Below are 21,983 nucleotides of genomic sequence, written 5' to 3' on the forward strand. Positions count from 1 at the left end.
AAGCTCAGAAATACATGGCTTTCAAAAAATAAATTAAAATCACAGGAATTCTTTCCCATCACTTCAATGGAAATCCTTTATAACATTGTTAAACCTGTGGTAGCATCTGATGGCACAGCCTCACGAGCAACAAACTCATGTATCATCCTGGATATTAAACAGACAAATGAGACAATCCCTGTGTCAGCAGAGAAACAAGCTAAGAAGTGCACTGAATGCTGTCAGAAGTCAGCCCAGTGTGGCTTCAGTGGGCTTTTCAGTTATTGAGGACAGAGGTATTGAAAGCAAAGTCAAGATCTTCTCATTCCCTGGTGCTCCAGAAACAAATTATTTTTTAGTTAAAATTACAGGCTCCTCTTTTTTTAAGGGCAAGTTTCGAAGAAGGGGTGAAATTCTGTTTGGATTTCAATCAATTTTACACTTAAAAGCCTGGGAGAAGAGGTCTTCTGGAAATTTATAGAAGAAATAGCAAAGCAAGGTGCATCCAAACACATCAGAAACTCCACTCCTGGCAAGGGCCACCCCTACCAAAGAGAGGAGAACTTCAGGGTTCTCCAAGACTGACCAGAGTACTAGCTTACAGCAACTGCACTGAGGCTTTATATGCTCCTGAAACCTCATTGAAACTCCCCAAATTTACTTCATAGTGACTCTAAGTCTTTCATGCCCATTATTGTGGAGCTGTGCTAGACAGGACTGGTGGCAAGCAATAGCAGCAAAACCAGCTCCTGCTCTGTTCCCACTCACCCAGAACTCAGACACACAGTTGCAGCCCAGCCTCCAAAACATGTGCCCTTCTCCAGTATTTTACCTGGTCGTCAATCCTGGAGCTGAGAGCGGTAGCCCAGACTCAAGTTGTTTCCAGAATTCCTTCCAGCCCCTCCATGTATTATTCAGAAGGGTAAGATCCTTAACGCCCTGTTCCAGCCGTGCTAACCGCTGCGCTGTACGAGTGCCGCCCAGGACACCCCCAGGGGGGGATGGCACCAACAGTCCGGGCAGTCCCTACAAGCCCCAGGCCATGGCTCCGGATAACACTTCCCCACAAGCTTCCTAGTTAATGTGAGTACTGGAGGTGGTGATGCCAGCCATAAATTACAGTTGGTTTACCTCCTCTTGGCTTCTCATCTACATCACCAACAAACCTCAGGCAGCCGCCAGTGAAGCTGTCCTGCACACATCACACCCACAGGACAGAGGAGAGGAGGGAAGCAGGGGATGGCATTAACCAGAGGACCTCCTGCAAGACATTTACAGATTGCTGCAACTGCTCAGCTTAGTAGAGGCACTTACAGCAGAGCCTCCCCAGTCCTGTCCCAGATCCTTCCCTTAACTGTCTCCACATTAAAAAAGTGGTTGAGCCTCCTGGCAGTGGGAGGCTGGATTTACTGCAGTTAAGCCCTAATAAATCAGTCTCTCTTTAACACTCTTCACTTTCTAAAGCAAAGTCTTACTGCTGACCCATTGGCACCGACAGCAAGGCTTAATATGGGACAGGAGTCTTATATGTAGACAGAGCAACCTTAACATGACAAGTTCAAGCACACACACCCCTCTGCCCACATTGTTTCATACAACACATTTCTGTAACCTTAGAGAACATGGACTACACAGAGAACTTCCCCTGCCAACAAAAAGTCTTGTTGGAAATTTCTCCTCAAACCACCAGCCAACGCATTTAATGTGAGGCTGGTGTTTCAGGCAACTCTTATCAACTCAGGCATTCCAGTCCATGGTGAGAGTTCATAAACGAGAACCCTATGGGTGTTTCATCTCTCCTCAGTCCAGGAGTCCCCATTGGCCTCATGTGTAACATTGACATCATCTTTTTCTTCCACTTTTACCACCTGTAAGTCTGCCATGTTACCTGACAAGTCAGTAAACAAATCCCAGCTGTAGCTCAGTTCCTCTCTGGAAAAAAAAATGTTATCAGTCAGTTCTCAAAAAGAAACTTTGCAGAGACATGCACCTCTGACTGCTGACTCTGCTCTAAGATTGCCCAGAGTATATCAAACACACACCAACCAAACCCTATCTTCTTACCTTTTCCACTGTGGATTTTTACACCCAGAGTAACATGCAATTACAGTCTAGAAGAACAGCAAATTTAATGCCTTCAAGCTTAGGGGCTTACAACCTGGAGCTTGTCAGCAAAAGCAATTTAGACAAACTTGTCTCACTTCAAGTTAAAATGGAAGAGAAGCACTTACCCAGTCAGTTCACATTTCAGTGAGACATCCCCCTGTCCCAACAGGAGTTACGGTCAGTGTTGTCTCCTATTAAAAACTCCAGGCAGAAAGAAATTAAGTATCTGTTATTCTCCTCCCACAGGGCTAATCCAGCTAAACATAGTTGCCACCATTTCCCTTCTGTTCTGGCAAAGTCTTTTTTGTGACTAGATTGATAATTCTTACTGAGGCTGGCTACAGGTACCCCAATGCTGCCCAAGCAAGTGTACCCAATGCCTCTTCAGACATTCCTCCCCACAAAAATCTCCTGGACTCAAACCCATATCCATCTCAAATATATCACGGACCTCTGAACTGGTTGGTTTAGCCTCACAAAACATGAGGCACTGACACTCCTAGGTTAAGACCTGCCTTTGGCTAAACAGTCTTGTTCAACCTTCCAGAACAGAAAGAGTTAAGTCTTTGCAGAGGCATCATGTCAACTTTTTAAAAAGTCCTTATCACCTTTTCCACGTGGTTGTCACCAGAACAAATGATTCTCTCCACTGAGATCTAGACATTTCCCTGCAGTATTAGACTGGATCAGCAATTTGCCACATCTCCTAGTAGGGACCAACAAGCAGAAAACACTGATGAAGCATCACCTGACCAAACCTAGTCATATCTTATTTATATTTTCTTAGTTCTCATTTATATTTAAAACATTTCACAAAGATTCTCTTAATATATACAAAATTCAATAGTGTAGAGAAAGTTGCTCATGAATCCTAGGTAATCAGTCATGCTAGATAAGACTGTCCTGAACTCGTGGTCATTATTTTTATGCCACTCAATTTGTGAAATAAAATCACTCTTCACCCAGTTGAAGCTCATATGAGAACCCTTTCTCATGTTCCCTTCCCAACAGTGAGAGCAGGGGCCAGTTCTACTGCTCGGCCTGCAGCCATCCCAGTGCTCACACAGCACTTACAGAGTCTGGATCTAATTACTGGATTTGCTTCAACAACCCAGAGCTGGGGTTTAGGGTTGGGGTGGTTTTTTTTTTCTTTCATGTTAATTTTCTCTCCTCTTTCACTCCAGGTCAGAGCCTGAGAAGAATAACATGAAGATCAGCAATACTGAAATACCCATTTTAGTCCAACATTAGGGAAACATCCTAACATGGCCTTTTTCATTTATTTAATCACATTAACATGAATAAATGTTTTTTGTCTGTCTCCTATTAATGGGAAAGGTGGCCCAAAAGTTGCACAGCTTTGTGACGTGGCTGTCTGAAATGCAAACAGTGGAAAAATCCCTGTATTTTAACCCCAGTGTTTGACACTCTGCACTTCAGAAGAGTGCTGAATGGTTCCCGATAGGTTTATTTTGGCTTTAAAAGGGATTTGGTTTCTAGAACCTGTGCTGAGCTATCTGAAATCTTTAAGTACTGAATGTGCAGCAGGTTTCACTGAAGTCAACTGTGATTCTTCAAGAAAGAGCTGCTGACCTGTGCTGGCCCCCCAATTCCTAAGTTTTGTTTGCCTTCACATCACAGGCTTAACTTTCTGTGTGTTCACCTACCTTTAGTTAGCTGCAGAGACCAGATGGGAATTCTGAGCACACAGTTACACTTGGGAGAGATTCTGCTTCTATCCTGTTGTTCACTGTCAGACATGATCATCTTCAAATGCTCATCTGCACATCCTTCTTCATACTGAAGGACTGAGCCCCTTTCAGATGTCCTTTTCCCTCCTTTTGTTCCTACTTATGTAGTAGTGGCTAAAAGAAACATCTAAGTCCCCTTGTGAGACACCAAATTTGTACATCCAAGCACAGTTCTACTTCCCTGTGCTTCACCCTTTTTCCTGCATGTGATACCCTGAGAGATGAGGAATTTTCCTTGGTACATGCTCAGGTGATTTTTTTCTCTCAACACTTTGCAGTTGCTGAAAATCCCATGATTTGGGATGAAATATTAGCTTTCACCAGCATGGAAGCCAGTTTTGGGCTCTCCCATCCATACTGTTAAGCGAGACACATATTTTAACAATACATTTTAAGCTGGCTCTGTATTTGCAAGTGCTCTCCTGCTCAGGTTTGTAAATCCAGGAAATTTCACCTAAGAAAAGGCAAGTTGAGGTACCAAAGGCTATCAAAATTCTGGTATAGAGTCATAGAGTGGTTTGGGTTGGAAGAAGCCTAGTTTATCATCTAGTTCCAAACCCCCTGCCATAGGCAGGGACACCTCCCACAAGACCATGTTGCTCAAAGCCCCATCCAACCTCATATTAAATGCCTCCAGTGATGCAGCATCCACAATTTCCCTGGGCAAACTGTCCCAGTGTCTCACCACCCTCATAGTGAAGGACGCTTCCTTACATCCAATCTACATCCACCCTCTTCCAGTTTGGCGCCACTACCCCTCATCCTATCACTACAAGCCCTTGTAAAAAGTCCCTCCCCAGCTTTCTTGTAGGCCCCCTTCAGATACTGGAAGGCCCCAGTAAGGTCTTCCCAGAGGCTTCTCTTCTCCAGGCTGAACAACCCAACCCTGTCCTCTTAGGATAGATGTTCCAGCCCTCAGGTTAAATCTTGTGCACAATGCAAGCAGGGCCCAGTGCCCGTTATCCTGTGCATGTGCTATTTTGTCACATTGACCAAACTCCTCTCCAGTTTTTGTGGGAAACACCTTGTGGGATTGTCACATGGCAACACACATTGTTGGCAGAGGACAGACCTCTTCCATTTCAGGCATATGCTCATCTCCCTCAGCAGTCATCCTGAAGTACTGTACTGGTGTTTTCCACTGCCCCACCAGACATGACTATTTGTTCATCATCTCTTTTGAGTCAGATTTGACCTATTAACCAAGGCTGAAAGCCAGCTCTGGATGATGCCAAGAGAGATACTCAGCTGTGGACATTGCTTAAGACCTACTCACAGATGAGAAACCACCACAAGAAGCAATGCCAAATTTGATTCAAGATTCTCCAGCACCAATGATCTTGCCACTCACTCTGCTGATTTCTGCACTTATGCTTTTCAATTTTCTGCAGACACAGGCAAGTCCTACATCAATCCCCTTGGGAGTGTGTTCTGGACACCGAGGCAAGCCACTATTGCCTGTACAGACTGGTCACAAGTGATACAAATCAGAGAACCTAATAGGATGTTCAGTGAGGAAGCCTGCCAGCACCTGTGGAAAGGACAACTACTTTCCACCACTTCAAAGACTTTTTTTTTTTCCCCAAGGATTCTTTCCAAATCCCAGTGACAGCAAGCAGAAACAAAGGTACAGGAATTTCACCTCTTCCGACTTAGATCAAAAGGAGATACTCATCATCATCATCATGAGTTGACTCTCCATCCCACATAACTCTTCTATACCACCATCTACACCCTTGTCATCAGTCTGAGTTCATGTGCACCTGTGGCCATGGTTCTTCTCCCAGGCCTCCCAGAGCATCAAACAGCAGCTCATGACATTGTTTCCATGACATGTACCTACCTGGCATTAAGGTAAACAGAGCACATCACACAGAGACATAGTCAGCCTTCCCCTTCTCATGCCCTGCTTTTGGTATCTCCCTCCTCAGGCATCTCTGCTGCACTGCTCAAGGTGCACTGTGCTGTCGTGAGCAACCCCTCCATTTTCAACACTTTTCTTCCTTTGTTCTCCCAGCAGACCAGCCCATTTCAGCAGCAGCTGACACAGATGCAAGATGTCAACTGAGGTTACCCACACCATTCATCACCCTAGTGCCTCCTCTCCCTCCCACTGCAGTAATCCCTCTTATGAGGGTCTTCTTTGGGAGACGTGAAGGAATAGAGTAGAGTAAGATGGAATAGGGTAGAGTCAGAGACATGTTTGAGTGTAGCTATTTGATTAAAACTGTCATCCACATCTAGACAAATATAAAATTAGAGACACCCAGAAACAACTTGCAGAGCTGTATGAAGGTTGGTATTTCCATAAAGAATCTGAGACCCAGCTCCTGGAACCTGAAGCATGAAATGCTGCTGTAAATGACCCAGACTATGAAGAAGCAAGTGTCCTCTGACAGAGTTATTTACTAACAGCAGTTATTCTAAGAGGTGTGGTTATTACATGTGAGGTGCTACCAAAAGACTGAGCAACTGAACTGTTTGCCTTCTGCATAATTGCCAGTAATAGAATACCTAAGTCAAAGACAGTAGTCAGTAACAGCTAAGTTGCAATTAAAAATCCATGTGAAGCTCCAGTTAGAAGTTGTCCAGCTTTGAGTACCCAAGTCAGACCTGCAAGTCCAACAGTCAGCAATGTAGCCAGAAGCAACACCCACCACATCCACTAAACCTGTGATTACTGGTAAAAAAGACAGCATGTACCACAAACCAGTAACTTACCAATAGCAGCAGGGACTTGCTGACATTATCCTGCCCTACTGAGAAGTAATTCCTTCTGATACAGGACGAGTACAACATTGCAACAATTCAGTGCAGTTTCTAAAATCTGAGCTTCTCGAGCTCATCTGCCAACTCTGTGGGCTAGCACCATCCTGGGTGGCAGCCTTCTCAGTTGCTCCCACAGACTTCATTCTCTGGAAAGAAAGTCCTTTGAGAATTGTCACACAGGGTGAGGCAGACAGGGCTTTACTAGACAAATATCAGGACAAAACTCCATGAACAATGCTGTCTCACAGAGTGTATGTAAATATACCTTTAATAGAGTGCAGCCATGTTTTTCCCTGCCCCACCAAAAAGCCAGCAGCTGTAAACCAAGTTTCACACTTTGGTGGAAGTCACAGAGCTGCAGAGGCTCTAAGCACTGACACAAACCACCAGCAGGTGTCAAAACAGTGTAAAGTCTAGCCAGCTTCCTGCCCTGGACAGGGCACAGGTCTCACCAGCAGTCCAGGTGCTGCATTCACTCCATTGAGTCAACACTGCCAAAAGGAGCTGATCTCTTCCACAGGAGAAACCAGCTCCATCTCTAACAGGCACTCTGCTGGAGGAAAAGCAGGTACCTTTGACAGCCACCTCAAATAGTTCAAATGCCTGTATTTGCAGCAGACTACACAGAGTTCATCTGGGAGACAAGCACTCTGAGTTGGGACTACGTGCTGGGTTATACCACATGGGGAGGGGACAGACTTTGTCCCAGTCACGGGACATCGTCACGGATGCTCAGTCACAAGAACACTTCCGTGGTCAGCACTGAGGTTACATAACCCCATCCAGGTGCTCCAGGTCTTGGGAAGCAAATGCTAAAGCACTGCCAGAATCATCTTCTCCTTCTTTTTCCTCTTCCTCTTCTTCTCCTCAAAACGTTCAGTAGCATCAGCAAAAAATGTCACCTCATCCTTGGCCTCCATCTCCCTCTTCAGGTACTGGAGCCCTGCCATGTTGAATCCCAGCACATCCTGTAGAGACAGACCAGCACCACACTGTTGGGGACATCTCAAGCTTGTTAGGGAGCAGAGGGTCCTGCACTGGCTGCCCCTCTACCCAAGAAACAGTGAAAGCAAGACAATCCACAGATTTAAATAAAGCAACATTATTTAAATGTAGTCCTGCCTGCACTGTTCCCTCCCCAGTTCTCTCCTAAGAGTAGCTACAATCCACCGTATTTTCTGACAGACAAGTTGTTGGCAGGCACTCAGTGTTGCCTCTGGGAAGATGCACAGTCTTACTGGAGAGATTAGTAGCCCACAGAAAAGCCCAAGAGAAATGGTTGATTTACTTCCTATGTATTCAGGAGCTAGTGAGCCAGAGCCCAAAAACATGTATCAAAGAAAAACAAAAGTAAATGGGGGAGGGAGCACGAGCACAGACTCATGGCTGGGTAGTCTCACACCAGCAAGAGCACAAGGAAAAGGCAGCCTGCATCCACAGGAGGAATTTTTAAATGGGCTCGGACCCCCCCACAGCTTTCCCACTGGACACCACAGACAACACATGCTCCCAGACAAGGTGGGCACCTTGCTATTTCAGACCATGGAAAAGGGGAGGGCACAGCACTCACCCGGGCCTCGCTGACTCTGGAGATGGTGGTTTTCTTCAGATTTTCTATCACTGTCACCAGCATATGGTTGCTTGTGATCTGCCCAAAATGTATCCTGGGAACAAAGCAGGCAGTGGTGTATCACAGCACTGTTCTTAGAAACATCAGACAGCTCCTCTCCTGAGTCTCTCTATATTCTGGACATAGGATTTTTCTTAAATTAGGCTTCCCCAGATGAGCCTTATATAATAGGCATGCAGAGAATTATCTGGAAAAGCTGTTTTCTGAAGCTTCTCTTTAACACACAGTGGTTCAAGGGGAAGGTTCCCCTGAGGCAGTCTCTGAGGTTGCTGGCTCCCCAGTGACTCTGTGCCAGTTAACAGTGCCATTGCAGCCTTCATGCAGGTTCCTTCATACCAGTGAGACTTGGGGGGCCAGGACCAGCAACCACATCTGGGCATCTCAATACTCTGCTTCCAATCAGTCCAGTCCCCCACACCATGCGCTGCGAGCTGCAGTGACTCCTTCACATCCTGCAGAGGGCACATCTCTATTCCCAAGGACACTTCCCAAAAGCTTCAGACACAGAGGCATATGAGAAAGCCCAAATTCTCCCCACACTCTTATGCTACATGTGTTCATGGCAAGCAACACCATTTCCCAGCTCTTTGCTGCCCCAAAGCCCTGATGCACAGCACAGGAGCACGGGGTACCCCTTTGCTCACCCAGCTAGCACAAGGGGCCCAGAGGAACTGGCAGGCTCACTCCTGACCAGACCCCTGTTAGGACTTCCTCAGGTCCAGGTTCTGGACAGCAACAGCAACCAAAGTATCAGACCTGTCTGTGGAGATGAAAGACTCACTTGAGCAGGAAGAGGAGAGCTCGGCACAGGAGTTCAACTTCTGAACCCAGGTTAATATATTCATTGAAGAGTCTGAGCAGGTCAGGGACATAGGAGAAGGGCAGCACCAAAAGAGACTCTTCCAGCTCACTGAGGAGAGAGCAAAGGGACAGAAGCATTAGGTCTTAGCCACTGCACTGATACAGATGAGCAAGAAACACTTCTATTTAGGTACGTTCTGGTACAAAAGCTGTGCTAAGCATTCATCACTGCTGGTCTGTGACTGCCCACAGAGCACAGACTACAGCCTGGGCCAGCAGACACCCTCTGGCACGGGGAGCAGAAGCACAATCTTCCCTCCTCAGCATCCCCAAGCTGCTCTTCACCTACATGTGCATCTCCAAGCAGCCAACCCACATACACAAGCTTCACCCACACTCCCCGTGAAAGGAACAATATCCATTCCCCAATTCCATGCACACTCCAAAAGAAGCTTCCAGGGACACTAACTCCAGACTCTTGAGGACTGTCCAGACCCAGCACAAGAGACAACACTCCAGGATCTCAGCCAGTCCTGGGCCCAGAAATTCAGTCACAAACCCATACAGCAATAAGGCTCCTGGGGACTCACCTCGATTTGACCTTCTTGAAAACTTCCAGCACATATGCAGAAGGCTGTAACAGAGAAAAGACACCAGCTCTGTCTATCAGGAAACATTCCAGGACTAACACGTGCCTTTAAGGTCTATTTCAACCAGTTAAAAGCACACTAACATCCTGCAAGACAGACAGATCAAGCTGAATACTATTACACTAAAGAGGGAAAACCCTTTCAGCTTCAATCAGCTGCCAGTCTGAGAATCACAGACCCAGCCTTCTCAGGATACTCTAAACAGGTAGAGAATGTTGTGAAAAATCTAATTTGTATTCAACCAGCTGAATCAACTCATATTCACTTCAATGCATCTTGTACAAACTGGATAAAAAGCTAGATGAAACGGACTAATTACACATATTAAACCTTACACAAACTCATCTCCCAAAGACTTAATTGCTACTCTTCTTGTGTCTGCTTAAAGTGTCTGACAGATGTAGAGCATGGGAATTGCTAAAGAAAAGTGCCTAACAATTAAGTCATAGGATTTAATTAACTTCAGTCTATTCAACTTTAATTATAAGTTAATATGCCTCACAGAGGACAGGACAGAAAGGCTCTTGAAAAGTAATTACAAGTGATTAGAAGGAAGACAAAATGCTGTTTTGGCCTCTTCAGAAAAGGACAGAATAGAAGAACAAGGATCTTCCCAAGGGTAAATAAAAATGCAGTCTAGGGTTTACACTGGAATAAACTGTAAAAACCAGAACCATTCTACTCGGAGTAGTGAATTTTTTATTTATCAATTAATTCCATGCATCTGTGTATGTGTTCTGTATAGCCAAAAAATTCAGAGAGTTTAGTGAAAACTGTTGTGTATTAGTATGACACAAGTGAGTAAAGGCAAGAGCTCTAACCTGGACATTTAACTACAGGACAGAATTTTCTCCATGTAAATTCTTCAGGAATAGAAACAGAATCAGTTACTATTCCAATGTCATAGAAATAAATCGGGGCAGCTACAAGGCAGCCCTGCCTCACCCCAAGCTGCCCTGCTGTGGTTACAGCTGCACAGGCAGAGATTTAGGGTCAGGAAGCCTCTGTGTGCTTCCAGCTCCTGCTTCTTGAGTCAAGGCAATGACAGTGGGCATGCTGGGACAAGTGTTCCACAAGCAGAGTCTCTCCCAAGACAGAAGACAAGTGACTGTCCATGCCTGAAGCATTTTTTGTTCATCACCTGACACACTAAATGCCCATCACGGTCCGTTCACCACATAACAGGACAAGTCACAACTCGTGGCTGTTTTTACTCAGTGGCCTAGCACATGGACTAGCACATTCTTCCAAGGACTTGGAAAACAGCTTCAAATTCCCTTCTCTGTACAGGAGGACCCAATCAAACATCACCCTCCTCCAAAGAAATTGCTAGTTACTGAGCCATAAGATTTTGTTGACCCCCGTTTCATCTATTCAACTTGCAATTAAATGCCTGGATTCAGAGTGGAAGGGAGAGACTGGCTCTGGGTGAGTGATGACATCACACAGTGACATGGGTTCTCAGCTGCACACTTCAGTGGATGCTCAGGCATTTTGTGCATTTGACCTCATTTTCCCATACCTTGAAGAACACTGTAAGCCACTGGCCTGTGATAAGGTACACAATATGGTCACAGCTATCATCACATTATGTTTAGCCCTGATGGGGTTAAACTTTTGTAACATGCATGCAAGATATACGAAAAAAACAACACAAAAACCCAGACTGTGTTCACTTTGCACAAGCAAAAGTGCTATGTCTTAATTTTAGATTGAACCAAGCATGGCTTCCCCACAGCAGCCCAGTGTTTCGGCTCAGCCAGCAAAACCACCAGCCTCACTCCAGCTGAGAATGTCCCACAGCCTGTGGCCTGGGCCTTCCACTTACTGTGATATCTCCATAGGCACGGAGGATGGGATTGACAGGAAAGGGAACCTGGAGAAACAGAATGGGTTAGAACGAGTCAGGGGTGTGTGTGTTTGTGTATACAAATGCATATTCACAGAAAAAAACTTAACCCTCAGTAGAAGACAGCTTTTATCAAGTGTCTTCCTGCAATTCCCACACTCCCACCCTCCCCAGAACATCACATAAGGCCTCATTTGCAGCCACTAGACACTCTTGGACATATATGACTAACTTCATCATGTATGAATTTTCTTCCACTTCTTAACTGTAATTTTTCCAACATATCACAGCCCTGATGTAGCAGGGAGTGTTGAGATGAAGGTAAATACTAGGCTTTGGGATGAATTTGCAGCATGCTCCCCCACGGACAAAACTCACATCCTACTCTGACTTTAACCATCAAGATCGTTGGAAAGAACATGCCACCAACCCTGCCCCAGAGCACAGTGCCATTTTGTTCTCCAAAAGATTTCAGAAGAACAGCAGGTCCTGATTTTGTCTGCATGCTGAGCCTTTTCCCTTGAGCTGGAAGGATACAACCCACACCCTGGGATTGGTACATTCCTCAGTCTTTTACCTCTTTTCCTGCAGCCTTGCATATGGCCTCATGTTCCTTTAGTTTTGCTGTCTCTTCTCTGAACAGCTCAATAGCTTCCATGATCCGCTCAGCCTGCGTGGCACAAGAGCGGAACATCAGTGACACGAGGCAAGCCAAATCAAAGCTCAAATCCAACAGGAAAAGTGGAGGTGGAAGCAGAGGGGCTGACACGGAGGACCACAGGACATCTCGCTCAGAAAGACCACTTCTGCTCCAGACTGCTTCACTACCCTGACCACATCAGCCATGTCCTGAAGAAGTTAAACACCACCCACAGTCACCCCCCACCGTTGCAGGTGTTCTCTGTGGCAGCTTCAATTGTTGCCTTGACGCTGAAGCTCATCCCCAGCAAGCAGTACCCCTTTGAGGCACAAGGCAGGATTGGGCCATTTTGACTATTCAGATTAAGGATTTCTTCTGCATTTACAAGAGCACATGACTGGGCAGCCCTCTGGGGAGAGGCCTGGTGCCTAGAGAACGTCCCAGCTTTTGCCAGAGAACAAACCCCAAAGGGTAAGAGCAGCCCTGTCTGCCCCACACGTAACAGGCAGAGAAAGCTGCAGCTACAGGAACCTCACACCTTGTTCCAGTTCTCCGGAGCAATCTCAGGAGAAGATAATCCCTGGTGCAGTCAGACCTCTCCCTGTTGTCCAGAGACCAGTGGCAATCTGCCCTATGTGGGCAGCAGAGGTTACTCCTCTTCAAACTGCTGCTCCAGCCTCGTGCCAGCCCCGCTCCCTGGGGGCTGAGAGGGCCCAGAGCCAGGCTGGCAGACCCTCCCAGTCTTACCGCCTTGATGGTTTCAATCGTCTTCTTCCCTGGCAGCCCCGTCTCTCCTTGCGTCTCTCCAGCCACCTACAAAACACAGAGTTTGCAGCTCCCTCCTTCCACAGCAGAGCAGTGGACACACACAGGCACCCCCTGCATCCTACCACAGTCCATACTAAGGAAAACATCGGTCCTGGTCCCTGAACTGGTTACTTCTCTGAGGAGATACGGCACTTCCCAATTTTTTCCTCACAGCTCTTCCTCAGGAACAGAGGCACTGTGCTAACACTGAGCTCTGGGAGGCAGGTAAACGTGGCTCCTGTTCTGCCAACACAGGCAGGGAGACCTGATCAGCATCAAAACGGTCAACAACACAATCCAAGCACCTGAGCAAGAGGGATCAGACCTGCCCAGCTGGTCTGCACTACACGGACCTGGAAGCAGCTGCCAGAAGGCAGCCCAGCCCTGGTACAGAGCTGGGGTGCACCTGAACTGGGGAAACGGGAGGGGCAATGGCACAACAAGGTTTCAGTGTCCACAGGTACTGTGTAGCAGTTTTACTAGCTCCACACACTCTCTTGAAATTCTCTTGTAGGAAGCAGTAGTCAACTACCATGGGGCAACCACAACTTCAGCACCACCTTCCACCCTGCATCTCCTCAAAGCAAGAATATCATCAGTCGTCTCTGACAGCTCTTCCATAGAAACAGTTAATCCAGACTCTGTACAGTCAGGCAGACACACACTCAGATGGTGCAACTCACCACGGGCTGCTCTTCCTTCGCCACACTCTCTTCATATTCAGCTTCTTGTTGCTACAACAGACGAGAACACAACATGTTACCACAGGTGAGCAGACAGCAAGCAAGGGTACAAGTCCCTTCCAGACCAGTTGAGTAACAAAGCCTGGAGGTTCATGTAACCCACTGCAAAACCAGGACAGATCAGCAGGGATCAACAACATCAGCACAAAATGTCCACTTGTTCCTGTCTCCGAGTGGAGAACTCAGAATCTTCCAGACAGAAAGAAATAAAGGTCTCTGCTCTGGATGCAGGAACAGCCTACAGACAGCTCACCAAGCTGAGAGACAGACAACAGCAATTCAGCACCAGACCTTCCACCAGCATGGCACATGCTGCAGAAGAAACAAGCCTAGAAAAGTCCTAGGGTTGTCCTGGCCTGCAAGAAGTAAGAGCCTCCTGTCTGGCATCACTCATATCAATCACAGAATTGTTCCAGTTGGAAAAGACATTTAAGATCATCAAGTCCAACCATTAACGTAACACAACCAAGTCCACCACTAAACCATGTCCTTAAGCACCTCATCTACACATCTCCAAGGATGGTGACTCCACCACTTGTCTAGGCAGCCTATTCTAAGGCTTGACAACCCTTTCAGTGGAGAAATTTGTTCTCATATCTAACCTAAACATTCCCCGATGCAACTTGAGGCCCTTTCCTCTTGTCCTATCTGTTGTTACTTGGGAGAAAAGGCTGATCCCCACCTTGTTACAACCTCCTTTCAGGTAGCTGTAGAGAGTGATAAAGTCTCCCCTGAGCCTCCTGTTCTCTAGCCTCAACAACCCCAGTTTCCTCATACAACTTGTTCTCCAGACCCTTCACCAGCTTCATTGCCCTCCTTTGGACATGCTGCAGCACTTCAATGTCCTCCTTGTAGTGAGGGGCCCAAAACTGAGCACAGTACTCAAAGTGCAGCCTCACCAGTGCTGAGTACAGGGAGATGATCACTTCCCCAGTCCTGCTGGCCACACTGTTTTTGATACAAGCCAAGATGCCACTGGTCTTCTCGGCCACCTGGCCACACTGCTGGCTCATGTTTAGGTGGCTTTTGACCAACACCCCCAGGTCCTTTTCCACCAGGCAGCTTTCCAGCCACTCATCCCCAAGCCTGTAGCATTGCATGGGCTTGTTGTGACGCAAATGCAGGACCCAGCACTTGGCCTCGTTGAACCTCACACCATTGGCCTCAGCCCATCAATCCAGCCTGTCCAGATCCCTCTGAAGAGCCTCCCTACACTTGAACTTATCTATGCTTCCACCCAGCTTTGTATAGCCTACAAATTTACTGAGGGTGCCTTTGATCCTCTCACCCAAATCACTGATAAAGATATCAAACAGAACTGGCCTCATACTGAGCCCTGGGGAACACCACAATAGGGCCCTGTCAGTGTGTAATTTACTACTGGTGTATTCGTGCCCACCTTGTTACTCAAAGCTGACCCAAAACACAGTGTCTCTGTCTCTCATTTTACCACCATCGTTCCTAGCACACCAACCAGTGGGCATCAAGATGCTGCCTATTGGTCACCTCAGCTCTGCAAACAGGCTGGGACACAAAAAAGAAAACAAACCCAAAATTTACCGCAGATTTCTCAGCCTCTCCTGCCTCTGTGTGTATACCTACATCTTTCCCCCACTGTGGTTTGAGAACTGCTTTAAGAAGGGGAGACAGAGCCAGACTCCTCTGAGGGATACAGTGAAAAGACATGGGTTACAAATTGTTCCAAGGAAATTTCCAATTGGATAGGTGAAACAAATCCATCCACCAACCCCAGCAATGGTTCAGCACTGGAACAGGTGCTCAGACAGCCTGGAAAATCTCCTTCCCTGGAAATGTTCAAGTATCAAGACAAGTGTCTGAGCAATCTGACAGAGCCTTAAGGTCACCCTGCAGTGAGCACGGGGCTGGATTAGAGATCCCAGAATTTCCTTCCTGTTGAAATCCTTCTGTGAGTCTGATTCCTCACCAGACATGGAATAGAAGGGGCTTCTTCCAGCACCCCTGAGCTCTGGGGCCTGCTACTGGTATTGAGTGGACCTCTCACAGTTGGAAAAGGGGAAAGCAAGACAAACTGCATTTAACAGGAGCCGTGCTCTCCACAACAGCCACCTGCTGCACTGCCTCCAAAGCACACATCAGCTGAAAGGAGCACAAGAGAGTAAGAGAAAGTCAAAGACCATAGCAAACAGACCCATAGAAAATCACAGCTATAGAGGAAAACCTGGGAAGCAGGAGAGAAGAAAAGCAGAGAGCAAGTTAGCCAGACATCCTCAATGCAGTAGAGACAATGAAGCACCTGCAATGACTGCAGTGCTGTCTCCAGACAGCTCCAGGCAACGGTCCCACCAACCCAAAGACGCCAGTCAGCCCTGGGCACCTCAACACCAGTCTGTGGTTAGTAATGAGCAAGTCTGCCAAGCGTGGAGATTCCTCCACAGTGAAAAATGAGCCATCTGCCCACTGGGGAGAAAGCAGGCCTGGAAGTTGTCTTTGGCAGGAAGGATGCCACTCTCACCATCTCCCTCTCCTCCTCCAAAACGAGCGGCTCCCTCGTCCTTTCCCAGAGGCGCAGGGACTTGTCGTGGGAGGCAGACACCACGTAGTCCCCACTGGGACTGAGTGCCAAACACCACACCTCCTGGTGATGCCCCTGCATGGGAGACAGAAGGGGTGAGAGGTGAACACCACCCAGCCCCCACCTGAGAGAAGTGCTGCTCATGCAGGCATAATGCTTACTTCAAACCACCCTACCTCCAGCGTCTGGATGTGTTCAAATTTATCTGCATCCCACTGCTTAATCTTGCTGTCCTTCCCAGCTGTGAAGAAGAGATGGGATTTCGCCACGAACTGCAGATACATCACACTGGAAGGAAAAAAGGCTGATGTTCACCTACTTGGGCAACACTCCACACCTCTCCCTGCTCTATGCTGGACAATAGGGTTATTGCTGGATCACAGCTTCTTCTTGGAGATAAGATAGCCCAACATCCAGATTTGACTGACCTGTCATCATGGGCAAAGAGAGAGCGGTGGCAGTCCCCAAAGTCCAAGCCCCAAATCTTCACATGTCTGTCAGCAGAGCCAGTTGCAATTAGAGTCCCATCCTACAGAACAGAGAGGAGGGTGTAGGTAGCTGGCTGGCAGCCCCATGAGGAATTGCTGCTGAGCCAGTCACTAAGCAGTGCTGAGCAGGCAGATACCTGGCTGCTGAAGCATGCCCTCCTGATCCCTCCACCTCCTCTCCCCAGGGTAGCCCACACTTGTGGTACCAGCACAGCCCACTGACAGCACCCTGTTTCTTTTCTGACCCTCTACAGGCATTTGAGACCACCACCTCAGCAGCTGCTCTCTGCTCCCACTAACGAGTTCAGGCTCCTCTAACCCAGAGTCAGCAGACAGCAGGCTGTACCTCAAGATGAGTGCAGGGAGCCACCACAGTATTTTGGTTTCCACTTGCTCACAAAATACCCTGGTCAGTTCTGCCATGACTACTACTCCAAGACCTCTCCCCCAGCAAACACAGGACTGCAGGCTAAGGAGGGGCTTGCTGTGTCCTGTCAGGAACTGCAAAGTCAGGAGCAAGAAGGTGACAAGAAAGCATTATCCTAGAGGCCTTGCTGTCAGCAGAGATACTCGGTGACCCATAACAACACACAGCTCTAATGATACTTACATAGGAGATGTCCATACACAGCACTGGCAGCTTGTGTCCATACAGAGAGAGGAAAAACTGAAGCAGAAGAAAGGTGTCTTAGTTAGACATGCTAGGTAGAGATGTGTGAAAATCTCAAGCTCCAGGCTAGTTCTGCTCTGCCTCAGGAGCTCTGTCTTTCTAGCACTGCACCACTTTCATTCTTGTCCTGAACACTGTTAGCATTAGAGCCATGATGGCAGAACTGGGAGAAGGGTGGAGGTACCCAAGAGCAAACTGGGCTAACTCTGGTGTTAATCACTCCTGCCCGTGGAGTTTCTCTGCCATGTGGCACATCCACCAGTGTAAGGGTGGGCCCTTACAGTGCCTCACAGCTCTGAAGTACTACCACACCCGCAGGGTTTAGAGTGAACCTTCCCACCTGCAGATTCACAGCATTTTCCAGATGGAAAATGGATCTTCTCCCCAGTGGGCCAGCCATAGTTCTGCCAGGTTTGCTAGCAAACAGGCACCTGAAGTGGGACGCATGGTCTCTCCGATTCTTACTAGTATCCCACAATAAACAGACACTTTTCCTACAGATTCCTGATCTTTCAGGCTCCAATTACATCCCTCCCTGCACAGCCTCACAGCCCATTCTGTCATGTACCTTGAGCGTGTCAACGTAGAAAACCTTCACGGTGCAATCCAGCAGGGAGACAGCCAGCAGCTTCTGGTTGGGGCTGTACCGCACGCAGAGAACATCTTCCTCCAGCTCCAAAACACGCACGTGTTTCAGGGAAAGCCTGCCAACAAGAAGAGGAAAAAAGCAATTGTTATCCCAAAGAAACAAGCTGGGAAAAGGTATGGCTACCACCCCCACACAGCATCCTGGGAAAGCACGTTAGTTCTAACAGGCAGCATCTCATTCCTCGTTACAGCTTGAACAAGACAGGACACTTCCCACAGTGCAGAGCAAAGGCCAAACCATCCATCAGTGACAGTGGATGCTGCAGATGAATGCAGTCCAGAAAGGTTTCGTTCCTCACCTTTTCTGAACACTGCTCTCATCCTTCACAAGCTCAAACTCCCAGAACTTGACACACTTATCGGCACCTCCTGTCACAAAGCCACGCTGCAAGGGAAAAGAAAACACTAAATACTGTGAAACTACAGAATCACAGAATGGTGGGGGTTGGAAGGGACCTCTGGAGATCATCTAGTCCAACCCCCCTGACAAAGCAGGTTCCCCAAGAATCTGTCCAGGCAGGTTTTGAAGGTCTCCAGAGAAGCAGACGCCACAACCTCTCTGGGCAGCCTGTTCCACTGCTCCATCACCCTCACAGTAAGGAAGTTTTTCTCTCCAAAACCAGTTTTGCTATGACCCAGAGGAATTCTACAGCACAGGAATTGTCAACACACAAGGAGTTTTTTAAATGCCCCACATTCCTACAGTATTAATGATTAAGTGGCCACCACTAGGAACACTTGATCTGGTTGGAGCATGCATTACCCACTGGCTGAGCAACAACAACTTCAAAAGTTCAGGCAGGGAGGTCTAAGACAAAGACTCCAAACGTAAATCAAGACATGGAGTGAAACTCCAGGACCAAAAGCAATCACCTCAGCTGTAGATAAAGACATGCTCAGGTTGCATGGGCAAGTTGACACTGTTACTGGATCACACACACCACTACCCCAATCAGCACAGCCTTCAAAAGGAAGAACAGTTGATTATCCCTTTTACATTAAGAACAAGGGTAAAACTGTCCCCATATGTTTTAAACTGGAGGGTGAATGAGTCTCATTACTTGCTATGGTTTTAGATTCCACCAAAAATCACTCCTGCTTCTAGTGCAACATGAAAGCTGCAGTTGATAATAGTAACAGTGTTGCTCATGCAAGGCACCTCTTGGTCTTGTGTTACATTTTCATTACAAAAGTAGGATAATACAGTTCAATAAAGCACATACCCCATGAATTACAGGCCAGCTAAGAGGTTTCAAAGCTTACTATTAAATAAGAAATACCTAATAACTTGACACTGTGGTGCTTACAGATTTTATGGATTACTAGAAAAATAACCAAATTAAATATATCTATATAATATCAGAGCTATTCAATCTATCTGGAAATGAGTGCCCAAACAGAACCACAACATTCATTTCATGTTAGGAAGCAAGGATCTATGGCCCACGTGTATGCCTTCCATGAAGCACTGCCCCAAAAGTGTGGCTTTGAGGGACACAGTGGGTTATTACCTGAATCTCCAGGCAAAGCTATCACCGAAAGAGCTAATTAAGTCCTTGGATAGATGCAAAAGGCACTGGTGAATTTGGCACTGTTATAATCCACATGGTGCACCCAGATCCTGGGCCACCAGCAAAAAAGACTACAGTAACTTAAACAGTACCAGAAGAATAAAAAAACGCATCCTGCAGAAACAGAAGTTCATCCTAACAGCCATCAGATGGACAGGGAAGGTGATCTGGTCACTCAAGAAGAGTCCAACACAAAGAAAAAGCACCACTGTGTCAATGGGATCTTTAATCCAGCAGACAAGCAGCAAATTTAACAAGAGGAATAATCAGCTACTGCAGCAGGTTACAAGGGGCTGAAGCTCTCCACAGGGGGAACACTTCCATGTTGTCTGTATGGCTGCACACATGGGCTCCACCTGGGAAGTCTGAGTGTTCTCAATCACGCAGAAGCCAGATGAGGTGATGAGGATGGGCTCACTCAGCCCAAAGACTCATTGCCATGTACCACATTAACTACAGAAACTTCATTAAGCTGTACATGTATCCATAGTTAAAAGTTCTTAGGCACTACCAGCTGCATCCTCCACCTCCCAGGATGAGGGGTTCGTGTGCTCTCATCAGCAGTAAAAAACACAGCACCACAGGAAGGAGCTACATGAAAAAGATATGCACAGATGATACTGAGAAGGGTGGCTGAGTTACCTGGTCTGGTGAAAGAGCAATGGACCACACTGCCCCATCGTGAGCATCAAGTGTCTCCATCAGACTCCCAGAAGCCAGATCATACAGCTGTAGCTTCCCTGTCTGGAAACAAAGACAAACCACAGAGTACAGATCAGCCCCTCTGCCTTCAGGACGCAGAACAGCTCCCAGAAAAGCACCCCTGCCACCTATCTCCCAAAGAGCCAGCTTCATTAGATGGCTGCTACACGCAGATGGACAAACTCCATCTCTCCACTACAGACTTCCCAAAGCTCTCCCCAGCTGTCCAGTTCAAGCCACAAGAGGTACATGAAGAGCCTGGGAACAGATCAGAACCTGACCGTTGAGAGGCTTTTACACCTAGAAGAGAGTGCTCCAGAGGAGGAGGAGCGCTCAGCTGCCGTTTCAGAGCCCACCTGCAGGTGTGGGCAGGGGGTGCAGAGGGGAGTGCTCACCTTGGTGCCGAGGAGGACCTGCCGGTCCCCGGGGACGAAGAGGGAGCAGAGCGCGTACTCGCAGTCCATCGTGCGGATGCACTGCAGGGTGGCCCTGGGGACAAAGGCAGAGCCCAGCACCTCTTGTCACACACAGAACCTGGCCCACTAAGCGAGGCACGCTCCAGAGCGGCCTCTGCCCACCGGGGACAGAAGATATGCCACCACCACCCTATCACTCAAATGCTAGCCAACATTACTGCTAAGAACATTTGTCGTAAAAATGTGCCACCACACAGTCTACCATCATGAACCATTGCTGTTATGAGCGAGGACAGACCTCCTGTTCTCCAGCAGCAACTCCTGTCGTTCAGGAGAGGAGGGAGGAGTGTAAGATAGCACGCTCGAAGGAAACAAAGCCTGACATCAGTACCACTCAGGAGACATTAGGACAACACTCAGACCAGCAGCCTACTCAGTCTAATACCAGATCCTTCAGGTAAGATGTCAATAAACCCAAATGCTCACTAAGCATAGTAGCTCTTATTAAAAAGGAAAAAAAGCCAATAAATTAGTCTGTACCAGACTGCTACATATGACCTTTGGGTTTAGAAATTTATCTTTCCAGACCTGCCACTAAACTCAGCATCAGTGCCGCTCTACAGCATCAAACTCCAAGAGTTAATCATGCAGTTTTAGGGCTACAGCTTCTCAATTTCCCTAATAAGGGAAGAAGGCCAATAGTTTTCTGTTTACATCCTTCCCTTCCTTCACTATTTTGTTTCTTCATTGTCCCCTCTTCCTTATCACTGCCTCTCTGAACGGAGCATCCCTGAGTTCTGGGAGACTGACGCACAGAGGGGACTGGCACAAGTGGACTGTGTACCTGTTCCAGATCTTTACAGACTCTGCTGCTGCAGAGAGAATGGCAATGTTGTCAGAGCTGAAGGCCAGCGTCCTGACATCGCTGCGGTGGCCTCCAGTGGTTATCCTGGACACACGGGCAGCCTGTGGCACTTGTGCAGACAGGTTCAGGCTGTACGACTCAACGATGTTGTTCTGGAGAAGCAGCACAATCTTCAGCTCTCCTTTTGGAGAGAGAATCAAGTCAAATGACCTGTTTGATTAGACAAAATCAGAGCTGTAAACAAGGGCAGCAAGACAAAATGTAGGAAGGATCAAACACCAAGAACAACTGAGAAAGAGGAATGCAGACAGAATGCATGATCAGTGCTGGGACCAGTCCTGTTT

General features: G+C 47.4%; 2 protein-coding genes across 2 annotated transcripts in view; one reads left to right on the forward strand and one right to left on the reverse strand.

The window, feature by feature from the left end:
• Window positions 1-1,061, forward strand: part of SPAG17 (sperm associated antigen 17) — a gene marked incomplete at its 5' end in the record, with an annotated part of 66,012 nt that extends 64,951 nt beyond the window's left edge. Inside the window, 1 exon segment of the mRNA XM_008944664.1 lies at window positions 928-1,061. Coding sequence (XP_008942912.1) covers window positions 928-1,061 — 134 coding nt within the window.
• A 6,356-nt stretch (window positions 1,062-7,417) lies between these two features.
• WDR3 (WD repeat domain 3) lies at window positions 7,418-21,849 on the reverse strand (the record flags this gene model as incomplete). The annotated part of the gene is made up of 17 exons (XM_008944663.1): window positions 7,418-7,573; window positions 8,176-8,269; window positions 9,017-9,145; window positions 9,627-9,670; window positions 11,515-11,562; window positions 12,113-12,205; window positions 12,923-12,988; window positions 13,666-13,716; window positions 16,220-16,354; window positions 16,456-16,567; window positions 16,708-16,808; window positions 17,378-17,434; window positions 18,006-18,141; window positions 18,385-18,470; window positions 20,299-20,400; window positions 20,754-20,847; window positions 21,619-21,849. Coding segments are annotated over 17 exons (1,735 nt in total), but the record flags the coding sequence as incomplete, so codon positions are not given.
• Window positions 21,850-21,983: the final 134 nt, after the last annotated feature.

Source organism: Merops nubicus, unplaced genomic scaffold (genome assembly GCF_000691845.1).
Source record: "Merops nubicus isolate BGI_N331 unplaced genomic scaffold, ASM69184v1 scaffold2467, whole genome shotgun sequence".
NCBI classification, from domain to species: Eukaryota; Metazoa; Chordata; class Aves; order Coraciiformes; family Meropidae; genus Merops; species Merops nubicus.